This window comes from Ischnura elegans, chromosome 3 (assembly GCF_921293095.1).
Source record: "Ischnura elegans chromosome 3, ioIscEleg1.1, whole genome shotgun sequence".
Classification (NCBI taxonomy): Eukaryota; Metazoa; Arthropoda; class Insecta; order Odonata; family Coenagrionidae; genus Ischnura; species Ischnura elegans.
Window position 1 is genome coordinate 67,860,736 of NC_060248.1, and position 27,351 is coordinate 67,888,086.

General features: G+C 39.1%; 1 protein-coding gene across 1 annotated transcript in view; it reads left to right on the top strand.

Annotated features, from left to right (window-relative positions):
* The window catches only part of LOC124155982 (neural-cadherin), a 1,049,301-nt gene that overhangs the window by 758,507 nt on the left and 263,443 nt on the right, over positions 1–27,351 (top strand). Inside the window, exon 15 of the mRNA XM_046530234.1 lies at positions 20,145–20,260. Coding sequence (XP_046386190.1) covers positions 20,145–20,260 — 116 coding nt within the window. The remainder of the gene's footprint in view (positions 1–20,144; positions 20,261–27,351) is intronic.

Consider the following 27,351-nt stretch of genomic DNA (forward strand, 5'->3'; position numbering starts at 1 on the left):
GTTCGTCACCGCCCATAGTCGCCAGGTTCTCCGGTACCTGCCCCATTGATCTGAGACGTGCATGGTGTGAGTGAGTTTATCGGGATCGTTGGACGTGTGATGATGATATGGTGCAGATAATAATTCAAACGTTGATTTCATTCCGCGTTAGTATCGGGCCCGAGTGATAAAATCTGTTTTCAGCCGTCTGTGCCTCAACCGCGGGAGAAATTGCCCCTTTGTTTAACCTGTCGTTAGCTGAGATACTTTGATGGAATACGACGCCGTTATGGCCATTGAATGACCTTAACATAATGAAGTAGGCTCAAAGCGTTGGACAAAAGCTATTACCAGAAAGTACTTGAGTCTTAATACTTATTGCGCTAGCTTTTGTGTTAAGTGTCGTGTATTATGATTTTCTTGTGAATTCGCGGGAGGAAAAAAAATAGAGAAATAATGCATTCGGCTTTGGACCCTTGAAACTATCATAAATGGTCACCCAGGAAGGTCATATCCTTCATTTTAAATCCTAAGAATATGATGGACGAAATTTGAGAGAGATATACTTCTATGTATTCACCCATCATGTTATAGAATAATGCAGTAGATTAGTAAAAGAAAGGCAATCTTTTCTTTTAATGAAAATAGTGCAGATTGTGCATTATGTGTGGAAAAATACTAGTAATCCATTAGCTTGCCCTAAATTTCATTCTTTCCGTTTTTAATTTCCTATTTTTTCATATCCACTCCACTTCATTGGCTTAAGTGCTTCAGTATTCTCATCGATCCCCTTGCAGTGGCTTGTTTTGCATTTGTGTGTGCATGCGCTAAAGAGTCAGTAAAAATATAAATTCAACCTAGATAATATTTTAAAATAGATTTTAACGTTTCCTATTGAAAATCTAATTGTATTAAATCCGAATAATTTCGAGTTGACGACAAAATTGTTCATTGACTTAATGCCTGATCATATTATACTATCTATTTTATATTTATGGTTATTTCCTTTTTCATTTCGCTTCTAACGCTTCAGCTTTATCCATTATATAAATCGATATCCTGAATGAAATATATGGAGTCAAATGTCAATTCAGGCTCAAAACTGAATGATATCAAAATCAGATGAATGGAACTATTCATTCGCGTCAAGGAAGGATGACCATTGATCGACGTCCCTCGTTCTGTACCAATCTGTCGATTCTTTCTGAATGCGTCTTGTGCTTGCGTGGATTAGCAGAGCGAAAGTTAAGCGGGCAAGATTGCCTCAGTGATTCCATTGAAGTTTCTCCCCTCCTCTCTCGATTCGAATTCGGCCTCGCTCATTTGTAAGGGCCGCCGGCAGCGGCTCATCCGCGCGGCGGTCGCCCATCACTCCATTATAAAGGGGCAAAGTCCTCGGTATTTAATTAACCCCGCCGGTGATGTTCCTCCTCTCGCGGGACGTTAATTACCAGTGATAGACTCGGCTTGTGAAGCGGCAACGTCGCTTCGATTCCGAATCGCCATTCAGCGAGCGGCGTTAAATTGCGACTTCGTGACCGCGTGCATGGCTGGGGTTTCCGTGTCCTGGGAGCTTGGGTTGGCCCGAATTGGGCGTTGACCCTCATACTATAGGCCCTCAATCCCAATTTTAAAATTAAAATTGTGCATATTGGGCGTAGTATATGTATAATTAATGGGTAATCATCAATGAGCTGGTGGCCATAGAGGATTCGAGTACTAATATGTGACAAAAATTTTAGTAATTTAGCTGAAAAGGAAATCTCTTGTATCTCCAGTTGATCTAATTAATTCAGTTTCGAATTTTCGAGGCCAGTTCCTTATTTTTACATGTGGTCAGTCGTTACCAGAATATATTAATCGGATAATTTCTGTCTCTGGCCCGTTCTGCCGCTCAAGTCTTAGAATCCTTATGTTAAGTTTTTAAGGGAACGTAACGGCAGATTTTACAAATACCTTTGTCTTCAGTGGTCCATTCAGGCAGGACTCGACCCCGCGACTCCAGGTTAGCAGGCGGGGACTTTACACCACCGGTACGCGGAATAGCGACTGGTTGCCTTAAATGTAAGGCTTCTGGTCAATTATTGGTTACAAAAACCGTGCAATTTTGGTAAAAAGAATCTCGAAATTTTAGTTTTCGCAACTGATATAGCAAAGAATTTTCAATGTTCGTTACGTATTTTTCGGTGTCGCTAGTCTCCTTTAACGAGAGGTTATCGCTAAGCAAATCGTAGAGCAAATAATTGGAGTAAAATATTGGGAATATAAGTCTAATAATTTTGCTCTCTCTTATTAATTTATGCCCTCTCGCATGTAGCACCAGTTCATGCGAGTAGTTCATGCGGGTTGTTGGCAACATCCATATCTTATCCAGGTAATGAGGGATGTCTTATTTGGGAAAATTGTTGAGTGGAATTAATGAGCCAATTTTAATTACCCTAGCCAAACGAAATTAGTCAATTGCTCGGCGTTTAATTGACCAATCAGTTGGGCAAAAACTCCATTTTGCAGCTTTCTCCCCATGGAATTCAAATAAGTATTCGGCTTCTGTTAAAAGATTTACCACCTCTAATGGGATCAGAGAACGGTCTTTGTGAATGGAGAGTGCTCCGTATTTTCTACCGCACATCTTTGAAGATACGAACATGTTTCCGATTCATAATAAAACACGGAAAAGCATGCGTTCGTATTTTTAACTTTTGCGGTGGTCGTTAAATAATTGTTTTATGTTAAGTTATCTGTGCATCTTTGTCTCAATGTAGAAAGAAGCATTGATATAGCCTAAAACAAATTTAGTCTTGAACCATTTTTACTGATATATGAATTTGCATTCTTTGAAGCAATATGTATTTTAAAGTAAGCAGTAACAGCAGGTACTTTCTCCAGTTCTTTTTTTGTGGGTCAATGTTTATTTAAAAAGAATACCAATCAATAGATGTATTCAATACAATTTTTTTAGCATCATATTGTTCTCGAAATGAGGGATAACTTAGGCACGTGTACCGTTTCATCATTGAGTTCCGCGCTTGATATTTTGCGTTTTATTCAACGTAATTCCAGCGTTCCAGGGTCTTATTTTCTCTGGAAATGTTAAGTACGAGCTCGGCAATGCTATCTTCTCTAATTACGAGTCCATGTGTAATTTTATGCTGAATAAATTAGGTTCGCATTTGCACCTTATCCAGACGTAGGAGCCTAACTTACACACTCGTTAATGTGAGCACCATGCCGTGCTATGACTAAATGACATTTAATTCATAAGGTAAGTGGCATTAATCGAAACTCGGATGTATTTCGTAATAAACCATTAGACTTGCTGGAAATAGTTTTGAAAGAATCAAAAAATCAAAGGATGTTTTTATTGTATGCTTTGGAACAATTTTTTTTTATTTTCGCTATTCCATTCGGTGTAACTACTGTACTTTTTATGGATTTTTCTATGGTTGGCTACGCGGCCACTAAGTATTCGATAATGCGTGTTTGGTTTAAATGACTACTTAATTAATTGCTAATTTGTATAGTTTCTTTTGCCTTTACGGCATTTATTAGTTTCTCTTCTCGAATTCCTACTGTATTCTTGCTAAAGTACCTAATGTCTTCCCTCGACAGTATGTTGCTCCTAATCTAGTACCTCCATTTCCTAGTAAAACCATTTGTTTACCGTGTGGATATATTTGAAAAACCTTTCACTAAGCCATTTATCTTTACTCTGAAGAACATGATTGAATGATACTTTTATCAATTAGGTCAATTAAAAAATAAATTATCCAGCGGATGAAAAGGTTCGAGCGGTTACCTTGTTTTTTTTTCGTTAGTCGCCCGAAGTCGAAGGGAGTAGAATGATGTTTCCCTTACTTTGTTCCTCTATCGCCAGAATTACCCTCACCATTACGCTTCTTGTAGTGTATCCGTTCTCGTGTGGTTTTCTGCCTGCACCCGAGAACGGATTTAAGGTCCAATTATTCTTTTCTCCGTCGTTGTTTTAAGTCCCAGAAGAGAAAAACGCTCTTGGGAACAAGACAAAATTGAGGGCTGTCTCTTTCAAGATGGTTACGTGTTCCCTTGGAGATACTGCTGTACTCCATTTTTATTTAGCGTTTCTTATCTCTTTTCTTCCTTTTACAAGTGAGCTCTGTAACGGAAAAACAGTGAAAATATGTGGACGTATAACTGTGAAAATGAGTTGTGGTGGCTACTTTCATTACAGTTAAAAGCAATTTTCTTAGACGATGAGATTATTTTTTCAGGAAGTTGTGGGTTTTTGTTTATCGCTGGCAGGTAAATTGTCTGTATACTTTGCTGTAATTTCCTAGACTTAGCATTTTTGTTTTTTTGTTGTAGTCGATCACAATATGTTTTATGTTTTATAAACTAAAAACGTATAAATTTATATTTAGTGTTTATTTATCTGCAAACTTTTATTTCATTTATTTATCGCTTGTATCCATATCGTCTTTCTTGTCCATCTGGTGATAGGATTGGTTGAAACATTTTTTACACAACCGATAGATATAATAATGGCGCGTAGAAATGCCATGATTACCATCGTTCAATTTTGCTGTCGGTATGCTTATTCTATCACTGTTTTACCGTGAAATGTTTGACGTAGAGTTTACTTTGAGTGAAAATTTTAACTTTGGAGTTATTAGGAGGTGTTTTTCTCTTAGGGTGTTAAAAATTAATTTTAAACATGATTAAACCATGCTCTTTTACTCCCCTATTCCTTGGCCTCCTCTCTCTCACTGGAGATTCCTTCCGTTCTTTCTGCCAACCCAGCGAGTGAATCCCCCCAGGGAGGGTATTCTCATGGATCCGAAGAAGACAGTTGAGTGACACCCCAAAAGCCTTTCTCAATCGACTGGTGTGCATCGCTTGTTCCTCCAATTTCCCGCGTCGTCCTGCATGTGTTCCTTGGGTGTTGGTAATCAGAGAGAGGGGGAGGGGCTGAATTTCTCGACCTTAGCGGAGGGCTGAATTTGCGAAAGTGTTTGGGTGGACCACATACTTGACTGTACTTCTTGAAAGTTACCTTCCTAATAGGAATAACTGCATGCATGTAATAGAGTCCAATTGGGAAATCTTGAGAGCGGTGACTCGTGTATTTTTTTCATTTGATGCCGATGTATTTCATTCAGCCTTCCTTCATAAATGTCTTAGGTATGTTCTTGGGCCGTGTGGTGATGTGAAAAATGTGGAATGGGAATTTGGAATGCTTTTTGGCAAGAAAGAGAATATTTTCCGTCTTATTGAGAGTGTCTATAAAATTCTCGTTTTCAGTAATGCAGATTTTCATGCGAAAAACTATTGCGCATCACTTTTACGCTTCTGACTTGAGTCATTGCCCTCAAATCCACATATTTAAGCATTTTCAAACATTGTATTAACTATCCTCTAAGCAAGGAAATAACCTTGAGTAAAACTTCCTTAGTCTCCACGTATTAAACACATATCCACGCATCTTGCGGAGATATTCATCTCGTGATGAACGAAAATCCGCTAAGTAATATGGAATAAGCGTGTGCTTACAAATTTAAGAGAAATAATATTGTGGTTGTTCTGTTATCTACGGCTTTCTACTACTTGAGGGGAGACTTGAAGAAAATTGTGGCGTGATAGTCAGATCGCATTTCTTTTTATGAGGGCCCCGATTCCGTGTTGACATTCTTCGCCGGGGCGGAGTAATTTTCTTTTCCCCATTTTATCAATGTTCCACGCACAAAATTTAGATGAATTCGGCTTCAGCTTAGTGCGTAGAGGGAAAAGGATATGGTATGAATGGATCTTTGATGACGGACAAAGAATAAAGGCTTTTCTGCGTACCAAAACGGTTCTAAGTTTAGTCTTCGGCGGGGAATACGGCCGAAAGATTGATTGAAAGTTTGAGCGGTAGGAATGAGTCCGTAAAGAAAAAGTGGCGTCGCCAAAATGGAAGTAAGGCTGGAGACGTAGAGATTTTTTCCCCCGGCATGCGAGTGGAAAAATGCTGACGTAAACGAGGAATTTTTATGTCCTTTTCCTCCGCCTCATTTTTGCCCGGGAAACTTGATTGATTGATTGATCGTTTTGCTCCGTTGCGCTTTGGAAATCAAAATGTGAGGAAAGACAGGCCGTGTATGGGATTTAAGATTCTGAAAATAAGTGTAAGATAGAGTTTACTTACAATTTCCGTCCAGAGAAATTTGGTTAGCATGCTAATGGAATTTTAAAAAGTTTTTTGGCTTCATTTATTTGCGGTTTCGTTTAGTATGCTTGTATCATATCTTGTGCTATAGTATGAACTTATTGATAACTGTATGAATTTATTCCTAACATAGTAAAAAGCTGGTTATTATGGTTTTTGGCTAACTTGTTCCGGGTGCTGGCCCTTGCAGAACAAAATGTTTTTTATGCAAATGGAATTTTTATAAGCCATTTTTAATTGTAAAAGTTCATCTCGTTTTGTAATGTAACATTACTTATGATATTTTGTTTTTCAAATGGCTATACCTTCCATACTTGTATCATTTCTTAACCTTACGGGAAGCTGATTGGCATGAGAATAAGCTTACTTACTTACAGTGATAACCCAGCCTTCGAATGGAATTTCAACAATGTCATTGCTTCTTTTCGTTCTGTTTTCGTATTGGTGAAATAATTTTTAATATTATCTTTCATATGGGTCACCAATTTACCTAATATTTCAATAATTTTAAAGCTATTGTGGGCAAGGGTAAACAATATGTTTTTTTTTTAGATTCCGGAAGAGAGTTAGCTTAAAAGAACGGAGCAAAATCGGGCATGAGTTAAATTTTCATACTGATGGAATTCTTAATCAAAGAGTTGTGATGGGCTCTTCCAATGAAATATTCACTCCGGTAAGTGTCTGTGTCAGGGAGTGAAATTGCAGTCTAAGTTACTGAATATTGAATGGAATACATACATACATGGAAATGCCGCGAGTACCCTGCATTTTGAATGAATGTACAATGCGTCAGGAAATCGGGATGCCTGCAATTCCTCGGAGGGATCTGTTATCGTCCCCGATTGAAAAGTTGATTCCCCCACATTTTGATGCTGACGTGAATGCTATCGCAGTGCCGTCGAGCTCATTGGGAGTCTCTCATGAGCCCACGGGAGGAAAAGAGAGACAGATTCACAGTAAGTGATCGTTTCGCAGCATTAATACGTAAAACTGGACCGTTACGAAACAAAAATGGAACACGCGCTCTTGGCACGCAGAGAGTGGCTCTCTGTATTTCCTTCTATTTTTGCTAAATAAAAAATAACCAACCATTTATGCGACATCCGACGAGTAATTCGCAAAATGTCAACTCAGTAATGCACCGGGTAAAATTCTGGCAGGTAAATAAGCCTCTTCCCGTGACAGGTGCCAAATTAATAGCCCGAGTTTGACAAAATGGCGAGTAAGCTTCTTTTTTCCTCCTGTCCCCTCCTCTCTTCTTCCCTGTCAAGTGTGGCTGAGGGATGTTCTCTTTTCCGTAGTGTATCAGGGCAGCACCGCAGACGACGAATCTCGCATCCGGGAAAGCAAAAGGAATCCCACCACATGGGCACACACCACTTCCTCTTCGTTCCCTTTTACGTCCTTCCCATCACCAGGTCCATAGCTTTCCATTTTTTATGATGTTTATTTTAAAGTATACTCCTAGGTCTCTTATGTTTAAATTTGACTTCATTTAATTTCAAGAACAATTTCATAATGTATTCCTCTGTAAATATATCATGTATGATGAAGGATTAGATAGACGATCCAATCTCGCCCAATAAAGTCGAATTTTTATTATTATGTTATCCTTGATGCTCGTCATATTTTAGCTCTCTCTGTGCTTCTACTTGATTCAATGTATTACTGTATGCAATCCTATGTATCAAGCTTGTTTGGTTCTGGATTCACATCCACAGGAGAACTTTTAGAAAACTAAAAAATCTGGAAAATTTTATAAGCCTATTATTTTCCTGTCAACTGTTGCCAAATAGACAGTTTTCTTTGAGCCCCACATATTAGTGCTGTTCTCTCCTTTGAGAAACATTAAATGAACGAAAACTTAGAAAACTAATAACGATCCATTTTATTTTCCCCCTGAAATTATTTTTAATAGAAGATTTATCAGTGATCCATGAGAAAATATCCTCTACTTATTCCATTTATGTGTAAATCTTGTGCTACATAAAATTTTTCAATATTATTGTCAATTATTTTTATGAGCGTGCATTAAATTATTCAAGCATAATTCCAGATACCATTTTTACACCACGCTCAGCGAATTCAAAATATGATTGTCGTAAAAGAAAACTTGTACATAGCCAAACATAAAAGAAAAATTCTATTTTACCATTATCGCCCGAAACCTCGCCTTTTTATGCATTTTTAACTGCTCATTTCCTCCATATTCAGAGCGGTAACTCTAAATTAAGGTTTCACGGAGTTTTTCTTCCTATCCACTCATAGAGTAACTATTATCCATTTAAGGTACAAATTCTTACCTGTCTTTTTATTCGCTGTCTTTCTCAATCCCACATCCAACTGCTGTCTCCCTCTTAAGCGTCCGGGCCCTGCACTGGCCCCGTCCTGTCGTCGCATTTCTCCCTTCGCGATAGTTGCGTGCGTGGAGAGGACAAGCGTTGTAGTCGTCCTAAAACCCCTCATCCCTGTCCTCACCAATCCATTTCCCAACCGCAGGTCCTGCGCGCTTCCCACCTTCATCCGTCACCGCGGCGTTTCCCTCCGCGAGAAAACCCGCTTCGCGCACCTCTTTTGTTTTGTTCGTGCGAATGCCGTGTAATGGAACGCTCTTTTGTTTTATAGTGTGCGTTGCATCGTACTTTTGCGCATTTTGCTCTCTCATTTATCTCAATTTGTCGTTATTATCCACCTCTCACTTATCTATACGAACGGTGCTCTTCAGTATTGCAATTGAGAGTGCGGCTCTGAAGTATCCAGCGTGCACTATGCCAGTGAGGATATGACTCAAGGTTCCTATTAAATTGGGTCGCATGGAGTTACATGCCTTAAATCTGTATGAGGTCGCACACGTGGCTCACAACTCCAATAATCGCATTCATTTAAAGCAAACTTCATATTTATATCAAATTTTATGTGACATCCATATTTTGTTGTATTTCATGTCAATTGTGGCTGAGTGTGCTTGCAGATATTTCAGAGGTATATGACGTATTAATGCGCTGCATTCACTAATAGTGGCGTAGGTCTATACTTGATCGAAATAGTTTATTTCTTGTTATATTACAGTCAACGCAGTAACTGCTAGTGCTTCACTCCCGCTTTTAGATTAGGGGAAAGATGTTGAGGCTGCAAATGTTTCCCTACCTATGTCCCTGACTTTTTGGATGAGTCTCAACTCATCAAGTAAATTATTTTTTAAGCATATAATTGTAAAGATTTAATCCAGGATATCTTGTAACTGACAGTGCACTTATTTCATGAATTTCGCGTTATGTTTATGAATTTTCTCTTAGCATTTACAGGCCTCTTTGACTTTGATAGATGATTCAATTTTATATGCTTTTATACTAATTATACCTTCACCATCCAAACAAGTAATGTAACGCTACGTAGATATTGACTACTCGCGACTTCTGCTGTTCCGACTTGCTTCAATCTTTTTGATCTAAATATTTTTGCTTGCCTTTGCCGATGCTTCTTGTTAAGACAGAGACATTGATGTTAATTGTGTGAGCACTTTGGGATGCAGTTTCACGAGCAAAGAGCTGGGGTTATTAAGGAGAAAATAAAAGAGAAGGACGAGGAGGATTATACTAAAAAATGGTGTTTTTTTAGCGCGAAAAATAGGCTAGTCACACCGCAGGCCTTGAGACATTGCCTCCATAGCATCTCAACATGTCCAAAAAATAACTGCGCTGAGTTTTATGGGCGAAGACAAAGAAGATGAGTGAAAGAGAAGAGCACGCATGTTACCATCGCCATGTTAAAAATCGTGAAAAGTTGGAAAAATGAAAGGGTGGCCGTAGTCGGTTGTGTTCAACGCAAGGTGGACGGGGGAAAACGTACGGTGGGGCTGACGAGTGTGAGGTGTATGAGGGGCGAGGTGGGCAAGAGGATGCCATGGGGTTTGCCGGATAAAAAATACATTTTATTCTCGGGGGTGATAAGTGACGTCACAGGGAAGGATCCCCGGGTTAGGACGGATGCCGCAGGGTGGGGGAATGGAAGATGGATGGAACCATGGAGGCATCGTGAGGGTTTACCGGTGGAAAGCTGTAGGACGAGGCTTTGTAAAAAGGAAAGGGCATACAAGGGGTGGTTAATTCGTCCTGGCAGCAGAGCGCCTCTCTTCCTCCCTCCTGTAGGAACCGTCAGCGACCATTTTGTAAAGCAACTTTCTCTCACGTGGTGCCCCTGAGTGTAAGGAGGATTCCGTTCATTCGTGCTGCTTTATTAGCCCAAGGTATAAAGCTGCTTGTTATACGGACGGACGGGGCGTGTCCGTAACTTTTCTCGCCGCATATTTGCACACATATTACTTGCCTAGCATCCGCGGATAACATTTTTTGAGGGCCCACTCCTCACGCCTTCTGCGTGGTACCTCCATCTCTCGAGCTTATTTTTTGGGAAGTAGATAGCTATTCATGAAAATTATACTTTTCGTGAGACGAAACTGAAAAGATAATGTGGCGTGTGTTTAATGGAAAGTTTGAACAAATGAGGTCTTGAAAGGGAGCCATATTTCCATTTAACTCAACGTCTCATTGTGCGTTTATCGCAGCTGCATTGCGTTCGGTTATATATTTTTTTTCAATCCCTTTAAATAATATCTCTCCATAAATTCATAAATTTCAAAGGTTATGTCAAGATGGATGATGGAGTAATGTTCAGGAAAGTTGTATTCCGTAAAAATACGCTGTTATTGCTGTAAGAATTTTGAAGGGAAATTAATTTACGAATATGTGGGCTGCTCTTGCGTCATGACTATTCGAATTCAAAGCATCTATGTTTATATATAAAATATCCAAGTGCCAGAATGAATGATTGAATTATTATCCTCCGAATTTGCTTCTGACAAAGTATTAAAAACCGTATTCGGACCAAATAAAATCGTTTAATATGCTTTCACTATCTATTATGGAGATGTCTCCTCTTAGAATATTGTGTTGAATTTGTGATTTTGTAGAACTTGCTGGAAATAATGCCGAATCTGTCCCGTGATATCACTCTGATGGATATGAATTGCTGTATATCTCAAACTGGATAAACATAAAGAGAATTGTACACAATAAGGGAGGTGAGAAACGTCACAATGATGAATTCAGAACGTATACGAAACTGAAACGTTTAAGAATTCAAGTAAGTGCTGGTATTACCTTGGTTTGATGAATTAATAATGAAGACTTGAATGTGAGAGGAAAGGAACTTTTATGGACTGCAATATAGAAAGCATGAATTCAGAGAAGTTAACTTAGGATATGGAATTCGGATGTCATTGGAGAATTGAGGTCTGATTGTATTTTTCTAAGCTGTGTGCTATCGAGAATCGTCATTTGACGGTGCCAATCTGTTTTTATTCCCCCCTTTATTCGCTTTGACAAATTCTTTTTCTCACAGTGATTTCGGATCGATATAAACCCTATTGAAGCCAGAGGGTATCTAACCCTCATCTTTGCGGAGATCAGTAAAAGATGAGCGCAGCGGTCCCTTCTCCTAAACAGATATCGGGAAATTTCGATCACAGTCAAGGAACCTAGCTCAGCGGAAGCTCCTTTTTCCTTCTTTGGCGGGCAATGTAGCATTTTTTCGCAAAGGAAAAGGGAATTGGGAAAGGTCCGACGATGCTGTGGTGTATATAAAAGGTGAAATTGGACGAGTTAGGAAGTCCGTAGTTGTAATGAGAATGGCATAAAGTACTGCTACCAGGGATACAGACAATAGATTCAGTGAATTGGTCCTTTTTCTTTGCTGTGTCTGCATTTTGGCTGGAAATGGAATGAAAGAATTTTTTTCATTTCATTATGCCTCAAAGAATTTCTGAGGTTGGGTTAGATGACACGTACCTAGTTAAATGAAACATTCTTTAGTCCTTGAGTAAAATGTTCTTTGTTTTAGCCATCTGTAGGAACTAATTTTTTTATTTAGAACAATGTGTACATATTTTACTATTGCTGTTGGGTTATTTTTTTAGAGATTGAGCTCAATATTGTGATCATATCGATGCCATCGAAAGCCAGGTTCATCAACTGATTTTTTTATTGTAACATTTTTTTGGTATAAGTATCTGCTTCATTTATGAATGACTTAATGGTTTCATATTATTTATTTCAATATCATATGCAGCAGATTTGCGCCAGAGATCGAATCAGGAATTTTATTTACCTATTATTCTCTTTTGGATATCTTTCAGATGCATAAGTGCTATCTTAGATGAATCATTTTCCTTGTTCTACCTTAGATCATATTTGAGTCATCTTCAAAAAAATTTATGTATCGATCTCTTCATTGCAAGCCGTTCACTAGAGAAAGTCACTAGGAGTGCTAGGATTTCTTTTAAGAAGACGGGCGATGAGATTTAAAAAATTTCATTGGCTCGTCTTTTGTGTTATGACGGCGTCCTAAGGTTATTGCTATTTTAGTCATTTTTCGTGAAAAGCATCGGGTCGCATCATCTCTAAGAATTCCACACCGACTAAAACGTGGGCCGCGATGCTTCCTTCCACTCCTTATGGAAGGTAAAGCTGAAGAATAAGACGAAGCTAAAGGATAAGAAGACGCTAAAGGATAAGTAGAAGCTAAAGGATGCATGACGTTACTTTCTCGGAGGAGCAAGGGACGCCGAAAAGGGCCGACCCAGGGAATCTGATGCTCGGCGGCGGATTAAACTCGAGTAAAAGGCGTAGTAGCTGAAAGTGCAAGGGGTTCCCTGGCGCGGAAAAAGTGAATCTGTAATGTGGGCGGCGTAGGGTCTCGGAATCTTTTCGCCCCCGGAATATCTTTTGTCCCTCCGTCCCTGTTTCACTTCCCGACAAGCTGCTCTCTCTCTCCCGTTTACCCATTTCGACCCTTCTGTTCTGTTTCCCGTATTTTATTCCCGCTTCCGTCGTTTCGGGATCCGAGCGGGTGAGGGCGCATTAGCCGGTGAAGGGTGTGGTCTTGCCCGGCTCCCACTCCCTTCCCTACCCTCCCTCCCTATCTATACTTCCCCCTCGAGACCTCTCGTCATACTCTCGCTGACCCGGCGCTTGCCACGCCTCGTTTTTTTCCTTACTCGCCTTTTTCCCATATCTCGTAATGCTTTAATATCATATTTCGCCGTCCATTCCTCGAATTTCCATCATTATTCAGCGGATGTAATTAGCCGCCCCACCTCTTGAGACTTGGTGGAATTTATGTGTTATTTATGCTTTCGTATTTTCGAGATCAGTAATGTTTATGCGTGTTCAGCGGCGCGGGGACCTTTGCCGTGGTAATGTGTCATGAGGGTTTTTTGGAATATACTTAGTTGGTTTACCGTAGTCTACGGTTTGCCTTTGTAGTAACTCGGATTTTATCAATTTCTAAAGGCTCATCGTAAGAGGGCTGTATTTATTGATGAATCTTTTGACTTTTGATTTCATATTCAATGTTTTTCATTTATTGTAGGATATGAATGCCATGAGACACCATTAAGCCTATAATGCGCATATTATTATAACTTTGTGTGATACCTGGGTTGAAGGTGAGAGGCGAACAGAATTTATTTTCATATCCACTATGATAATTAGGTGTTTATTACATCCCCATTTTGAGAAATTAAAGGGTTTGACCTGCTATTGTGCAAGCTATGTTCACAATTTAAATTTACTGCGTCATTTTGTGCATCGTTTAAAGTTGGCACAAGCACAGAATACGACTGATTCCATTTAATCCGCGTGCTGAGCAAATTCTTGGTCGAAATCTTTTTTGGCCCTGAATCTTAGATTAGGTGCAATGGGTTTAGCTTTAGTGTCTGAAGTGCTACCCGAAAACTTATATCCATGGCAAGTCCTCTCGAACGAGAGCTTGACTTGTCAATCTCAAACAAGAATTTCACTTTCTCCAAATCGAATGGTAAAGGTTAAGGGGAAGCTTCGAGGACCATTGTTCGCTTCTCCCAACTGAGAAAATCCTTCCGGGGAAATAGACAGTGGCTCGAGTGAACTTTCTGCTGAAGATTTGGGAACTCTTCCGCTAGTCTCGGGAGTTCTGCCTTCACATTGAAACCCATTGAAGTCGAAAACATTTATTTTTTCCTATCCCTTTTTCGTGTCTTCATACGGGGCCATTTCTTGCATGCAGTTTTTTAAGCTTCTCTTGAATGTTTCAATTTATCAACGTAGCAGTATATTTTGAATTAACTATCATTTCTTCTTTTATAGAAATTATTTCCTCGAAAGCTTTCCGCGATAAAATAAATCCGTCCTTGTGCCTAATTTAGGGCCATAACTGACAGCTTTAAATTCAAGGTCGCAGGTGAAAAGTAACCATAGAATTAGTTTGCAAGATGCTTGAGTAGTTCTTATTCAGAAATATCCACGCTCATATTAAGGGAGTTGTAAATTCAAATGAATTTTTTGACGCCAAGCAAATAACGGAATGAACTTCTCAAAGTCTTGGTTTCGAATTAAGATGGGCATTAATTAAAATTTAGATCTTGATATTGATCACTTGTGGTGATACCACCGTTGGATAATATAACTTCTTTTTCTGCGGTCAAATAATCAGAGAAAGAAGATGTTTTTCATTAGGTTGCCAATGCTTTGTCATCGAGGCACTCTTAGAATGAAATTGATTTCCTATTCAGAAACTCCAGCGGTAATTCAGGTCAACTTTCACTCCCTCCCCGTTATACAAACGCGTGAGTGAGTTTCTTCAACTCCGCAGTTTTAATTTACTACACATCTTATATGCATCTTTTCCTCTCAATTGAATCTAAAAATTGGTTCGTATGTCGCCAAGTAAAGTTATCTTTTAAAAACTTTCGATCTATTTCATTCCTGCCGCATTGTATTCTCCCGCTATTTTGTCTCTTTTTCTTCTGCGATTTTCCGACTGGTTTTCTTATATCTCTCAATCTCTCTTTCCCAGCTCCACGACTTCGTTGAAAAGTGTCCCGGGGTCTCAAGGCAAGCTCCAATCATTCTTTTTGCCTTGCCCGGGACTCTTTTCTGCCTCGCTCACCTCGGCAACCCTGAGGGGGCGGAACTGCCTTCATTTCCTGCCTTTCATCCCCTCCGCTTCTATCTTCCCAAGTATTTTCTCCGCCAAACTCCTATTTTCCGTATGCCATGCGCCCAACTTGTGTATCTCCCCTCCGCCCTTTCGTGGTCGTATCTCATCCTGTCATAATATTCTCCCAAATCGTCGCGGAGATTGCTTCGAGCTGGAATTTTCGCTTCGGAATTTATTTATTTTTTCCGTCCGATATTATTGTGTTGGCGTGATCGGTTGATGCTTACGTGTCTCAATTTCGGAAATCTACCTGTTAAGCATTTTCCTGCATTTAATGTATGAAAATTCCTTGGTTTATATTCGTCTTCTTCATTCGCGTTCATCTTGCGTTCAATAGACTATTGCACTAATGGGAATTAGCGTGTAAATTTATTTTTACTATTTAAGTATTTTGAATTGGTTCGAGAGTGGTCTCTGCCGTAAGATATATCCTTGTATACATGAGTGTATGCGTGCTTGACGTTTAGGTGACAGTATTTTCTATGGAACAAATCTTCTGGGCTAGTGAGCGCCCGAGTGCGTCATTGTATTGTTTATTTTTTTAGGTTCATTTTTCTCCTTAATCATTTCCATATAACAATAATAACTATATTGTTTTCCTTTCTACCAATTTCTCCCTTTATTCAATCCCTTTACTTGTCCTTTGTGAGATTAACGCCTTAAGGAATTTATTTTCTGCATCTGCTTTCTCAAGTTAAACAATTGAGTACCTGATATCTGTACTATATAAGGGTTTTTATGGCATTTTCACTGGAGCAAATGACATTCTTAGTTTTTTGTCTGATTGATTACGGAATTATTTGAATAAGAGTTATTAATAGTTGTCTGGAGTGGTGACTGTAATATGCATTCAAACTTTTTGTGTGTTAAGTGCCCTACATGAAAGGAGGCGATTGTCCGGACGTGTTTCCCACTCTCTCCTTCAGAGACTTCCGTGTTGTGCACTGTACGATTCATGTCTGAAAAAAGTTTTTCCTGATGCTGGATGAGGCAAGTCATACGTGATGACCTGGACAAGTTTGTGGTGGTGTACGGTCATACTTTCGTCGAATGAGCTAATGGTAGGGGTTCTGGATCCCTCGTTTCCTTTTTTCCTCGGGGCTTAGTTTCCCTGATGTCCTTCCATTCGTACATCGTTTCCAACCTCCTCTATTCACCCGGGGGCTCTTTCATTCCGCTCTCCTCACCTCTTGACCCTCTTTCTTCTTTCCTGTTCCCTGGACTCTTTTCCGAGCGACCACATGAATACTTGCCACGAAACCCTCCTTTACTTGGACTCAGCATGTCGGACAATAAAAATTTAATGTCTACGGGTTCTGCGTTATTTTTAGCGGCGCTCGCCGGTTTCGGTTAAACAGTTTTTAAAAAATAGTTAATTATTTACCAGAATAAATAAGCGCTGCGGGAAGCATCAAGTATGCTTCCTTGCACTGATTGTGAGAATATAATGGCGTATTCACGATCTGGCTGCACTGCTGCATGTCTTAATTTTCGGTATCGACGGCGCCCGTTTGTAACTTCGCGTGTTTGAGCTCTAAGCTCTATTCCGTGTTTTTAGACGCCAGTTCTAAATTCTATAATATTTGCATCTGTAATATCAAAAAGATAGCTTCTCTCCCTCAAAAACCAACAAAGGCGGAAAATCAGGAATATTTTTGACTCTGGAAAATCATGGAATGTCAAGGAAATTCACAAAAACGTCTGTAAAATTAAAAAAAATTATTTTTGCTATAAAGTCTAATGATATATTTTTCTGCTTCCCTACATCGCATAGGTCTACATTCATTATTTAAGAATCTTATATACAGCATGTCATTCCAGGTGGTGCTCCTAACTAAATATTCATCTCTGTGTGATGAACTCACTCTTTATTTGTTTTAGATCATTATATTACATCGAAAAATCTCGGGTTGGAATGGATTATTCTCATGATACGTATCATCTCTCGATTTGTAAAATTTCAAAAGTAGCCTTGGAAATATGAAAAAATCGATGAGTTTCAGTTTGAAATTTCTAAGATCGCCTAGGAAATGGAAAGCTGTTTGTTGCAAATTTCATCCGTGCACCTGAATTGTAGTATCTTGATTCCATTTGGTTCATTAATTTAGTTTGTTTGCATATTCTGCTTGATGTTCCTCTGGCCATCCTTTTACGAAGAAAGGGATTTATTCCCTAATCGCAGAGATTCCAACACCTTGGAAAATTCACGTCGCAAAGTCTTCCCAGTGGCGGGTGCGTAATCTGTGTAGTGGCGTTATGAGAGATTTGGGTGACCAGTGAGACTGTAACTGGAATTCACTTCCTCCCTTAAAGCTTACGATTTGGACAGAGCATAGCTACCCCCATCTGCTTAAGCTCTCCACACTTCTCTCATGAGTTCATTTGCCCTCAATTTTGCTGCTTTTGTCCCTGTTCTTCTCGGCCCTACACTTCTCCTCTTCAATTCCCATCCTTCCTCTCCGTTCATTTTACCTGCTCCATTTAACTGAGAACAAAGTGCTTCTATCCCATAGCTTAATCTGTCTATGGCCAACTAGCAGCCATTTAGATCTTTTCCACTCTCATCATTCATTGCCTGAACTCTTCTCTTTCTCCTCGAAACTGCTTAATTTGCGGCACATTAGCAGAATGTTATTTTTTGAGGGATTTTACGTTAGGATGATTTTGCATTTTTTAGTCCTAAACCTTCGGGCACTGTAACTATTCTCCTGCAAAACAACGCACGATGAAGCATCGCTATAAAAAGCCAGTAATCGTTCATCTGTCTAACGAGTATACATTATTTTAGGGTATTTAGTGTTGGTATCTGACATGAGTTCTCTCGCGTTAATATAGCGTTTGTTTTTAAAGAGTGAAATACGCTATGCACTATGAGTTTGATAGCCGGAAAGCTCATTAATGAATTGTATGCGACGTTTTGGTTTATAAAAAGTAGTGATGTGCCTTGCGTAATTTATGAATTGTGATCAGTTGTGCAGTTGCAGTCTATTTATATCATGTTCCGAGTTGCATCTGTGATTCTGTCCGAACAGCAGAAAAAAATGAAGCTATGAATTTGGTTATTGCATGCGGACTTGAAAGCTTATCATTCTGAATTATTAATTCTCAATATTGTTTACGTGATATGGAGGTACTTCGGAATTTGTTGAAGACAAAATACATACCAGTCCTGTTCTATACTTCGATGGGTGAAATTACATGTTTTTGCTGCGATTTTTTATTGAGATTGAGTACATATTTTTCAATACATATGAATCCACATTGAAGAAAGCAAGAAAAAAATGACCTGTAACATGTCTCCTTGTTGCCGAAACCCGGGTTGGTTTTTAATTAAATAAATGCAAAGTATTACGAGCGAGTATTTTATGCATTCCGCCATTTCATTGAGAATGAACAGTACTTCCGTAAAGTGACACAAGAAAATATTTATAGCATATTGATACGAGTATCTACTATTGTATTGGTACATGCATTAGATGATTAGTACTTATTTGAGATATAATCGTCTCAATTCTATACTGAAATCGAAGTGCTGCTCAACTCTGAGCCACCATTCCTTCTACGAGAGTATTTCCTTCAACAGTTCCATCTCTTTCTCCTTCGTATCACTTCTAGCTTCTCCATTTACCGCCGTTTACCTTCTCTTACTTCTACTTTTTTCCTCGGCTCCAATCCCGTCTTACGGTCTCCTTGTCTTCCCTTTTCATCCATCCACCCACTCAAGCGGAAACTCTCTCTAGAAACTATTTAACTTCTCGGCTGCCTTAGTGGCTTTCTACCACTTTCATTTTTTAGTTCCCTGTCCTTCTACCTCTCCTTGGTTCCCTTAGAAGTTTCTCCTTATTAACTTTATTCTTATTTACTTTTTGAGCTCCCTCCATCTGTCTTAATGGGCTTTTGCATTCTTACCGAGAAGAGCGGAGATGGCCTTTAGTTGTCCGGGATTCTGTGTTGATCATCGTAAACACCGAATTTTTCTGGTGGCTGATACCTTTCTTGTGTTTGCGCGTTTACCTAATGGAATGGCGTTGATTACGATTGTTCCCTACGGCATACATTTTGGAGCTGCGAGTGCTCTCCTGAGGGGAAAAGTTTACTGGGCATTTTCTCCTTCCTTTAATGAATACATGAACTCGGGTTGAAGTGTTCTGTTGCATTGGAGGACCCAATTTACTTTTAATGTATGAAGAGGATGCTGACGGAGTTTTAAGATTTTAATGTATTTTTAAACTAACAGAAAAATATTGTAAATCATAAATCTTGATTTTATTTCCATTTAATTTATATTTAAAATGATTTAATTAGCATACCTTATTTTCACGCTTTTATGGATTTTTACTGAAAAAACAAACGTGCAGTGCCTCATCGAAATTTAAATTGTTTTAAGGTTATGACTTAATTAGAGAATTTTCTGGTATGACACTTTATCTTAATTTTGCTGCTACCCATTTTTTAAAATCAATACGGCAAGTATATGTGACTGTATGATGTCACGTAACTGTATTTTATTATCCTTTTTACGCCCACCATTAGATCGTAAATATAGAGGTCTTTGCCATGTTATTCACATCATTAAGAATGTAACAGCCAATTTTTATTTCGTTCAAACCCTTAATAAATTCATAATATCAGCCACTTTTTTTTATTTAGATAGTAAAATTATCATTTCAATGCTGACCCTAAATATCCTGGAGGTAAGAAATTTGTACTTGAGCCAGTTGGTTGCATTACTTACTCGCTACGGATTACTTCAATTTTCCATTTGTTTCTGAGAATTCATGTCTTGCATTGAGGATTTATTCACCCAATAGTCGAGCGTATCTTTTTTATTTGCTAGAAACTTCTCACGCTGTACCATATTATATAAAATCATTGATTTTTTTACATTACAAAATTTTTTACCATAAATATTCTAATCTCACTCCCTTTTCTCTCTTTTCTTCTCCAGCCTCGCGTATTCGATATGAGATTACGAGCGGGAACATAGGAGGTGCCTTCGCTGTGAAGAACATGACAGGGGCCATTTACGTTGCCGGAGCTTTGGATTACGAAACGCGAAAGAGGGTAAGTGTTGCTTATTTATCACTCATGCATGAAAATTAAAATTAAATTACTAAGTTCTTTTATCTTGTAAAATGTCGTCTAGGGGGAAAAAATATTGCCTTATTTTCAGCTAATCTCAATGAATTCGATGGAAGAGGAAAACAAGGAGAGAACGAGTTTCAATAAATTTTGCCTAGCCGGATAAATTATACTTTTATATTCTAATTTAAACTCCCTCATCATTATTTTTTTGAAGATCATTTAAAATCTTAAGCTTGTCGACATAGTTTTTATAGTTTCAAATTAAAATTTACATCAGGACTTCTGGAGGATTATTTCTTAATCTTCAATGTGTTTTAGTCACTCTTTTATTGAGTATTTTATATATCTTATTGTTAGATTATGTATCAAGATTGGAAAATTTCACGCCAACTGCAATTTATTCCAAGATGCTAGATTTTTTTCTGTCTCTTGCATTCAGTTAAGGAAGCTGCATATTTTAAGCTACTAGGCGTTGCATGCGAGTCATCTTTGCGAGAGAAAATTTCCATGATAGCATCTTAACTCCTGCCTCCTCCTTGTTATTCCTCTCCCATCAAATTCAGAAAGTACGTGCGCCAAGTACTGGTCCATGGAGTAAGAGAAAGATGCCACTTTCAGTTTGAGCAAAGACATCGCATCCTTGGAAGAGCAACAGACTTTGGAGGCGTACTTTCCTCTCTCGCATACCAGTGATCCATTTTGCTTTCCAGGAAGTGTTTCTTGTCAGAGGCGTACGGAGCGTCCTCAGTAATCCTATAGGAATTCTGTCCTTTTTGCCTCACGCTCAACAGGATGCTTCCCCTTTTCGTGTCACATCCGTTCTTTTTAGTCGGCATATCGCACCCGTGCGGGCGCCAGGACAACGGAAGCCGAGCGGATGTCCGTTAACCTTTAACGACCCAATGTGCTAATTTTGGTTTTCAGGTGAGAAGAGATTTCCAGTTCCTCAGCTCATCGGAGGCCAATTGCTTCCTTTGGCTGCATCTCCCGTGGAGATTACCCATTAAACTTCCTGAAAGTTTTTACGGAAGGTGGAGAATTTTGGTCAAGTTCTTGCAAAAGGTTTTTAAAGATACGACGAGCGAAGCTGATGATGCTGCAAACATTACAATCCAGCTTGATTTCCTAACCCCCCGCCAATTTCTTTCCATTTTATTTTTATTTGGGTGTCAGCTAACACTTGCTTAGAAACTTATAAAATATCCGCTGTGGCAAAAGCGTTTATTTTTCTTCCTTATGAGCGATTAAAAGATCAAACTTTTTTGCTCAATTTCATCTTTTCTTCGGAAGAAAATTTTCAGCCCTTAATATCCATTGTGTCCTACATGATTATAAAACTGGAATGTTCCTTAAGGATTCCGTGCTAATTTCAATTAAATATTAAATTTTGTTTTGAGCGATTCCATGCTTGAAAATAGGTAGATTTCTAAAGTCCTTACGAATTCTGTAATTATTACAGAAATTTTGTGTCGTAAAAATAGAGTTGGACATAAATAAATAAATAAGTGATTTGGATTCTTAAATTTTGTACCGTTGTTAATAGCGACAGAATAATTGGATAAACTATTATATATTTCATTTTTTATTTAAAATTCAACTGTGCAACCGAATGATATAATGGTGTGCCCCGAGAAAACATCTCTCCATCAGTTCGGTACAGTCAGGGTTAATATGTGAAATGTCATCACCACTGTGGGCAAAGTCTTTTAAATGAAAGAGATGTTTCTAATTGCTACTTGTTAAATTGACAATTTATATCATTGTGCGGAAAGAAATGGTCACTGTTGGATGGTACCAGTGGTTATTTTAAAAATCTCTTTATTTTCAAACATTTCTTTATCATTCATTCCTTATTAATAGCCGTTGCCGTAGGAATTGTTACGTGGTGAGGAAATTCCTTCCATTGTTATGAATCAGGCGCTACTTTCGTTACTCATGGAAAATAACGAGTTTGGTTGTAAGCCATTTAACTAGGATCCAATGCAGGAAACTGTACATGAAATATATATTTTAAAGGAAATTTATTCTATGTTATAGTAATATTAGGCGCCATTGGTGCAAATGTACTATCGTAAATATTGGAGTCGATGCCACTATACTTTCTTTTGGAGTTTAAAAAAACAGGTCACGTAGCAGTGCGAAAATGTAATTTATACATTTGTGGAAAATAACGGGGCGGGGTCGAAGGTCATGTGGATGGGTGACTCACAACAGGCTCCTAAACGTTTTGAAGTAGGGAGAGACGTCCCGGAAACAGTGGGAAAGAAGAAGAACTGCGATTTTGTGCATCCGCCAAAAATTTCCGGGGACCCCAATAATCTTAAACACCGAAAAAAAATAACTCTGTGTCTCCCTCCTACTCATAAAAGTCATTCACATGGAGCCGACCACGGAACGGAAAAAAATATCGCGAGCCAAGAAGTTTGGAATTGAGCCATTAAAATTCCGAGTAGGGCACCGCTTTCGCTATATTTCAAGTCCCTTCCCTGTGACTCCGCTTTGCCCCATTTTATATTATATTCCCGGTTTGCTCCTCTGCATTCTCTTGCCTGTAGCACGTGTCCTCAGAAAAAGGGCAGCTGGATATAACGCAGAATATCCTTATGTTCCGATGGAAAATGGAAAAATGACCGAAAGAAGTTTTACGTTTCCCTTCTCCTCCTGTTTTTCCCTCGTAATATTATTTTTACCCCAGCCACGTGCCTCCATACTGAAGGGAGCAGACAGTCTGGCTGGCGTTTGCTCTCTGCTAATTCCTTATCATCAAGCCCGCTGGAACGGTGCGTTTTTATCAAGTTGACATTGCGGGAAGTACATACCTAAAGGACTGCTGCAGGCAGTAGTAATTTTCAGAATCGTGAAGCCTCTCTCGTAAGTTAAGCAGTGGGCTCACGAATATACACTTACATGAGTAAATTAGTCTGAAGGATCTACAAGAACGTACACGTGCTAACAGTGGTGTAGTTATCTCTCTATAACTAATGCCCGTTTCCCATGTAGCTTGCCTCGATCGTTGTCGGCGAAGACTTGAGACTGCGAGTAATTAATTTCATTAATTTCAAAAATATGTCCAATCTCTTTGTGTGTAACAATGTTTATAAATAAAAAGTATTTTTCCTATTCTCCTTAGCTAAGGTCTCTGCCACCGTCTCTTCGTGTCCGACTGATTGACCGTGCTCAATTTGCGATTGCAGATGGTTATTACGTAATTTTTACGCTTGCTCAACTTAGCACAGCCAATTATCAATTTCTATGCAAGCTGGAAAAAATAATTTTGGAATTAAATTATAAAAGCTGCAAACATTAAATATAATATCTTCAGTTAATTTTATTCTTGTGAAGTTGCGGAACCAGGCATGCCGAGGTATGACAATTCTTATAGTAGAAATTTTGTAACATAATTTTGCTGAAATAATGTTTTCCTACATTTCTAACTAGTATTGGGGAGATAGCTAAGTAATATGATAGTGAAAAGCTGAGAGATTGTTTCTCCACGATTTCAATGATTTTACGGTCTATTTTTTAATTACAGTTTCTATTTCTCGATTTTGTCTCTTATTAATATTCTGAGTAGCTTTAGTAATTTAATACGGTGGTGATATAGGAAAAAATATTGCATGTGCTACCGCAGCTCACCCACTTTTGATTCTTTACTGTGTCATTCGCGTCTGAAAGTACCAAAATTCCGCATTTTGGAAAGCATTCTCTCTATCCTCAAATTAGTCGAACTACCTGGAAATAATTTGGCGTCCGGGCTTGCGACTAAGTCATTACCAGTTCTTTTCATCGGTGGAATTCACGTACTCCAAATAAGTTCATAGTAAACAAAATACGTTTTTCTCAGTCGCCTTTTCACTTATAACTTTGGATGGGAATGTTCCCCTCACGTATGCTTTGCGCCTTTCTCGCCGTCATCTTCCTTCCTCACTGTATCTTCAGCACCTCCCCACTCCACCCCATGCATCCTCCGTCTGCGACGTTCTGTCTCCTTTCCTCTGGAGTGCATGGCTTCGGGCGCAAGGCCGACACGCCCTTGAGTAAAGCCCACCTCAGCGAGCCGCAAAGATAAAGAGTGGTAGTGGATTGCCGGCACACGAGAGGGCAGGTATTTAAGTACCCTACCTGTGCCCTGGCTTTCAGACTGGAGGCGGGTAATCCCCGTTGGGATTAAGGAGACGTCCCTTTAGCCTCAACGGCAAGGATACATGTACCTCCACCTTGCTTCTCGTACATCTCTTCCTCTTTTCGGCGCATTGGGACCGAGCTCTCCATTGGTGAATGCCGTGGAGGTCAGCCATTCGGAAGGGAAGCCCAGGAAACAATACTGGCAATTTTACCACGTGTTTAATTTCTTTTTAGCATGCCAGAGTTATTAAATTTGAGATTCGTATTCGGTTTCCGGGACGTTTTGTAGCTGCAGCATTTTTTTCAGAACCTAGAATCTCTCTCCCAGCTTCTTCCTTTTGCTGCGGACGGTGTATTCGTCTGCATGACGCGAGTTGCTGAAGTTTTTCGTTTGATATGGAATAAAATTTGCGACATTCTTACCGGTAAATGAGTGAAAATTCTCGATGTTTTAGAGATGACGTAACAGTGAGCCATATTGTAGCTGTCTAATTCAGAAAAAAAAATAATTTAGCTGCATTGGTAGATTTTATCCATTTTGCGAATATAGCTTTCATTTATTTCCCCTGACTTTTTTTTCCTGAAAATGTCCTTTTTGAGTATAGCTTGTCGAGGATGTGAGAGCAATAGACTACATGTGGCTTTATCTTTAATCCTAAATTTTTCATTCCGCGAAATTTGAAAGACTTGATAGGTTCTACGTTACAATTTTAATAATTTCTTTCTTGGCAGCCAACTTTCATTCTTTATTCCACTGATCAAGAATCTCTGAAAAGGGTCATCTCCTTACTTTATGATTTAAGCATTTGTTTGCTTATATAATAAACGTATTTACATTCTTGTGAAAAAAAAACAAGAATAGGAATATATAGATATTGAAATTTTAATTTCAAACTAGGCATGTGACACCGTAATTTTTCCAGTAAATTAGACTCTTTATCACCAAATTTCCCATAAATTGTGTGCATCTATAAAATTCGTGTCCTTCGAACCTGTAGCACAGTTGAGTGAGTTTGAAGAGTCATAACGTGTTGTACACAGCCTCTGAAACATTGAGTGATGCGACATGAGAGGAAAAAATCCATAATCGGCTCTGCCGGAGTTATTGGTTTTCCTCGATTATTGGCGAAAGAATTTAATTTGTGGCTTTATATACGGGCGCGCTCCACACTTAGGGAAATTCGTTTTTAAGATTCCTTTGAAGTCTGTCCCGAAGGCACAGCCTATTTATCATCGTCATCATCCCAATATCCCTAATCCCAACACGCTCATCCCCCTGGGGAAAACCCTTCCCTGACAGCTACGCATCCTAACCCTCGCCCTTTCATTCTCCCCCGCACCCCTACGCACCCCAGACCTCTGCGTTAGTCTACTCCTCGTGGGAGGAGCGGTGTCTTATACCCCTATCATGCATCATTTGACCTCACACCCCTTCTCTCCCACTCCGGTTCCTCTTTTCCTGCGGTCGATGCTCTTATCAAAGGAACCCTTCTGGTATGAGCTCCGTGTCCCCAACTAGGATCCCGGGGGTAAACCTCACCCTTGTCCTTTCCGTACGGGAACCGTCCACACCTCCTTCTGATGCCTCCTCTGTATCTCTTTGCAGTTTACAGAAAGCAGTAAGTCCCTACAGTCCTCTCTCTCTCTCTTTCAATATTCCTGCTTTAGCTCTCTCAGCTCCAGACAATTCCGCGCATAGTTTCCGCAATTCGATATTTATTGTATGCGTTCTGGGTTAAGTGGGGTAGTAATGTCTGCGGGAAGATCAGAATAAAACTTGAGTTAATCTCAGAAGTAGTTCAGCTGGATGTCAATATGGTACCATCTTTAATTTACGAGTTTTTTACTTGCTTTATTTTCTTCGAAAAACCTGGGTTTTCTATCAGGTGCATGAATCTCTTCAAGTATATCTTTTATGTATGATTTGCCAACAATATTGTATGATGACTTTGGGAAAACGAAGTCATATTCTCGGCATTGCTCTCTGAGCCCGTTAATTATGGTAATTATTCCATGGAGTTAAATCTTTGATTTTTTTCAATCGCTTTCCGAGGTCTCCCATGTTTCCGATCTTATTATTTTGTAACTGAACGGCTATAAAACTCCTCGGACAACATAATTTCCTAGCAGGTATCAATTTCTATCTCTTGGTGTCTCCATCCACATAAAATGTATCATTTATCTTTTGTTCAATCCCTTTCAGCCTTTATTTGTTAATCATTTATTTTATGAAAGTTAAAGCTTTGAATTTTCCAGTCGCATTAGTTTAAACTTCTTAAACGAGTTACGACATACTTCACTAACAGAAGAAGACTAACAGTAATAGAAGAGCCTATTCGAAAAATTTCGGTTGATTACGGCCTGTCCAACCCACTCGCAAACCTCCGCGTATCTCTTCTCCGTTTGCTCCGGCAAGTCATGGACCCCTGTAACCCTATATCATATTCTCGTCCTCTCTACCCCCGCGATATGCTCGCTTCGATGCGGCCTACGTCCCCAACATCCGAAATCAAATAATTCTCGAGTATCTAGCCTCGGGTCTGGCGTCGAAATGGGCGTTTCCCAGATGCTCCTCTGCAGGAATATTAAGTGACTAACATAGTTTAAGTTTTGAGGGAGGTCGGAAGCTATCGAGTTTTCCTCCCATACGTACTTGATTTCTACTCTTTAAGTATATTTTTCCCCTTTAATAGTAAACTATATTTTGTAAATTAATTTCTAACTCTTCAACCCTTTTTGTTAAGTTTCCATATTGTTCACCCCTTCGGCAGTTTTTCTTATTGAGCGCAGTATGAATTGTCTTATATGTGTCCAAAGGTCACTTGTGATACAAAATATCAAGGGTCGAGGGAAATATATTTAAATACATCACGTACGTTTCATCTTCTGGTACGAATAAATTGCTCCACTTCATCCCATTACATAATCAATATCACGATACTTTT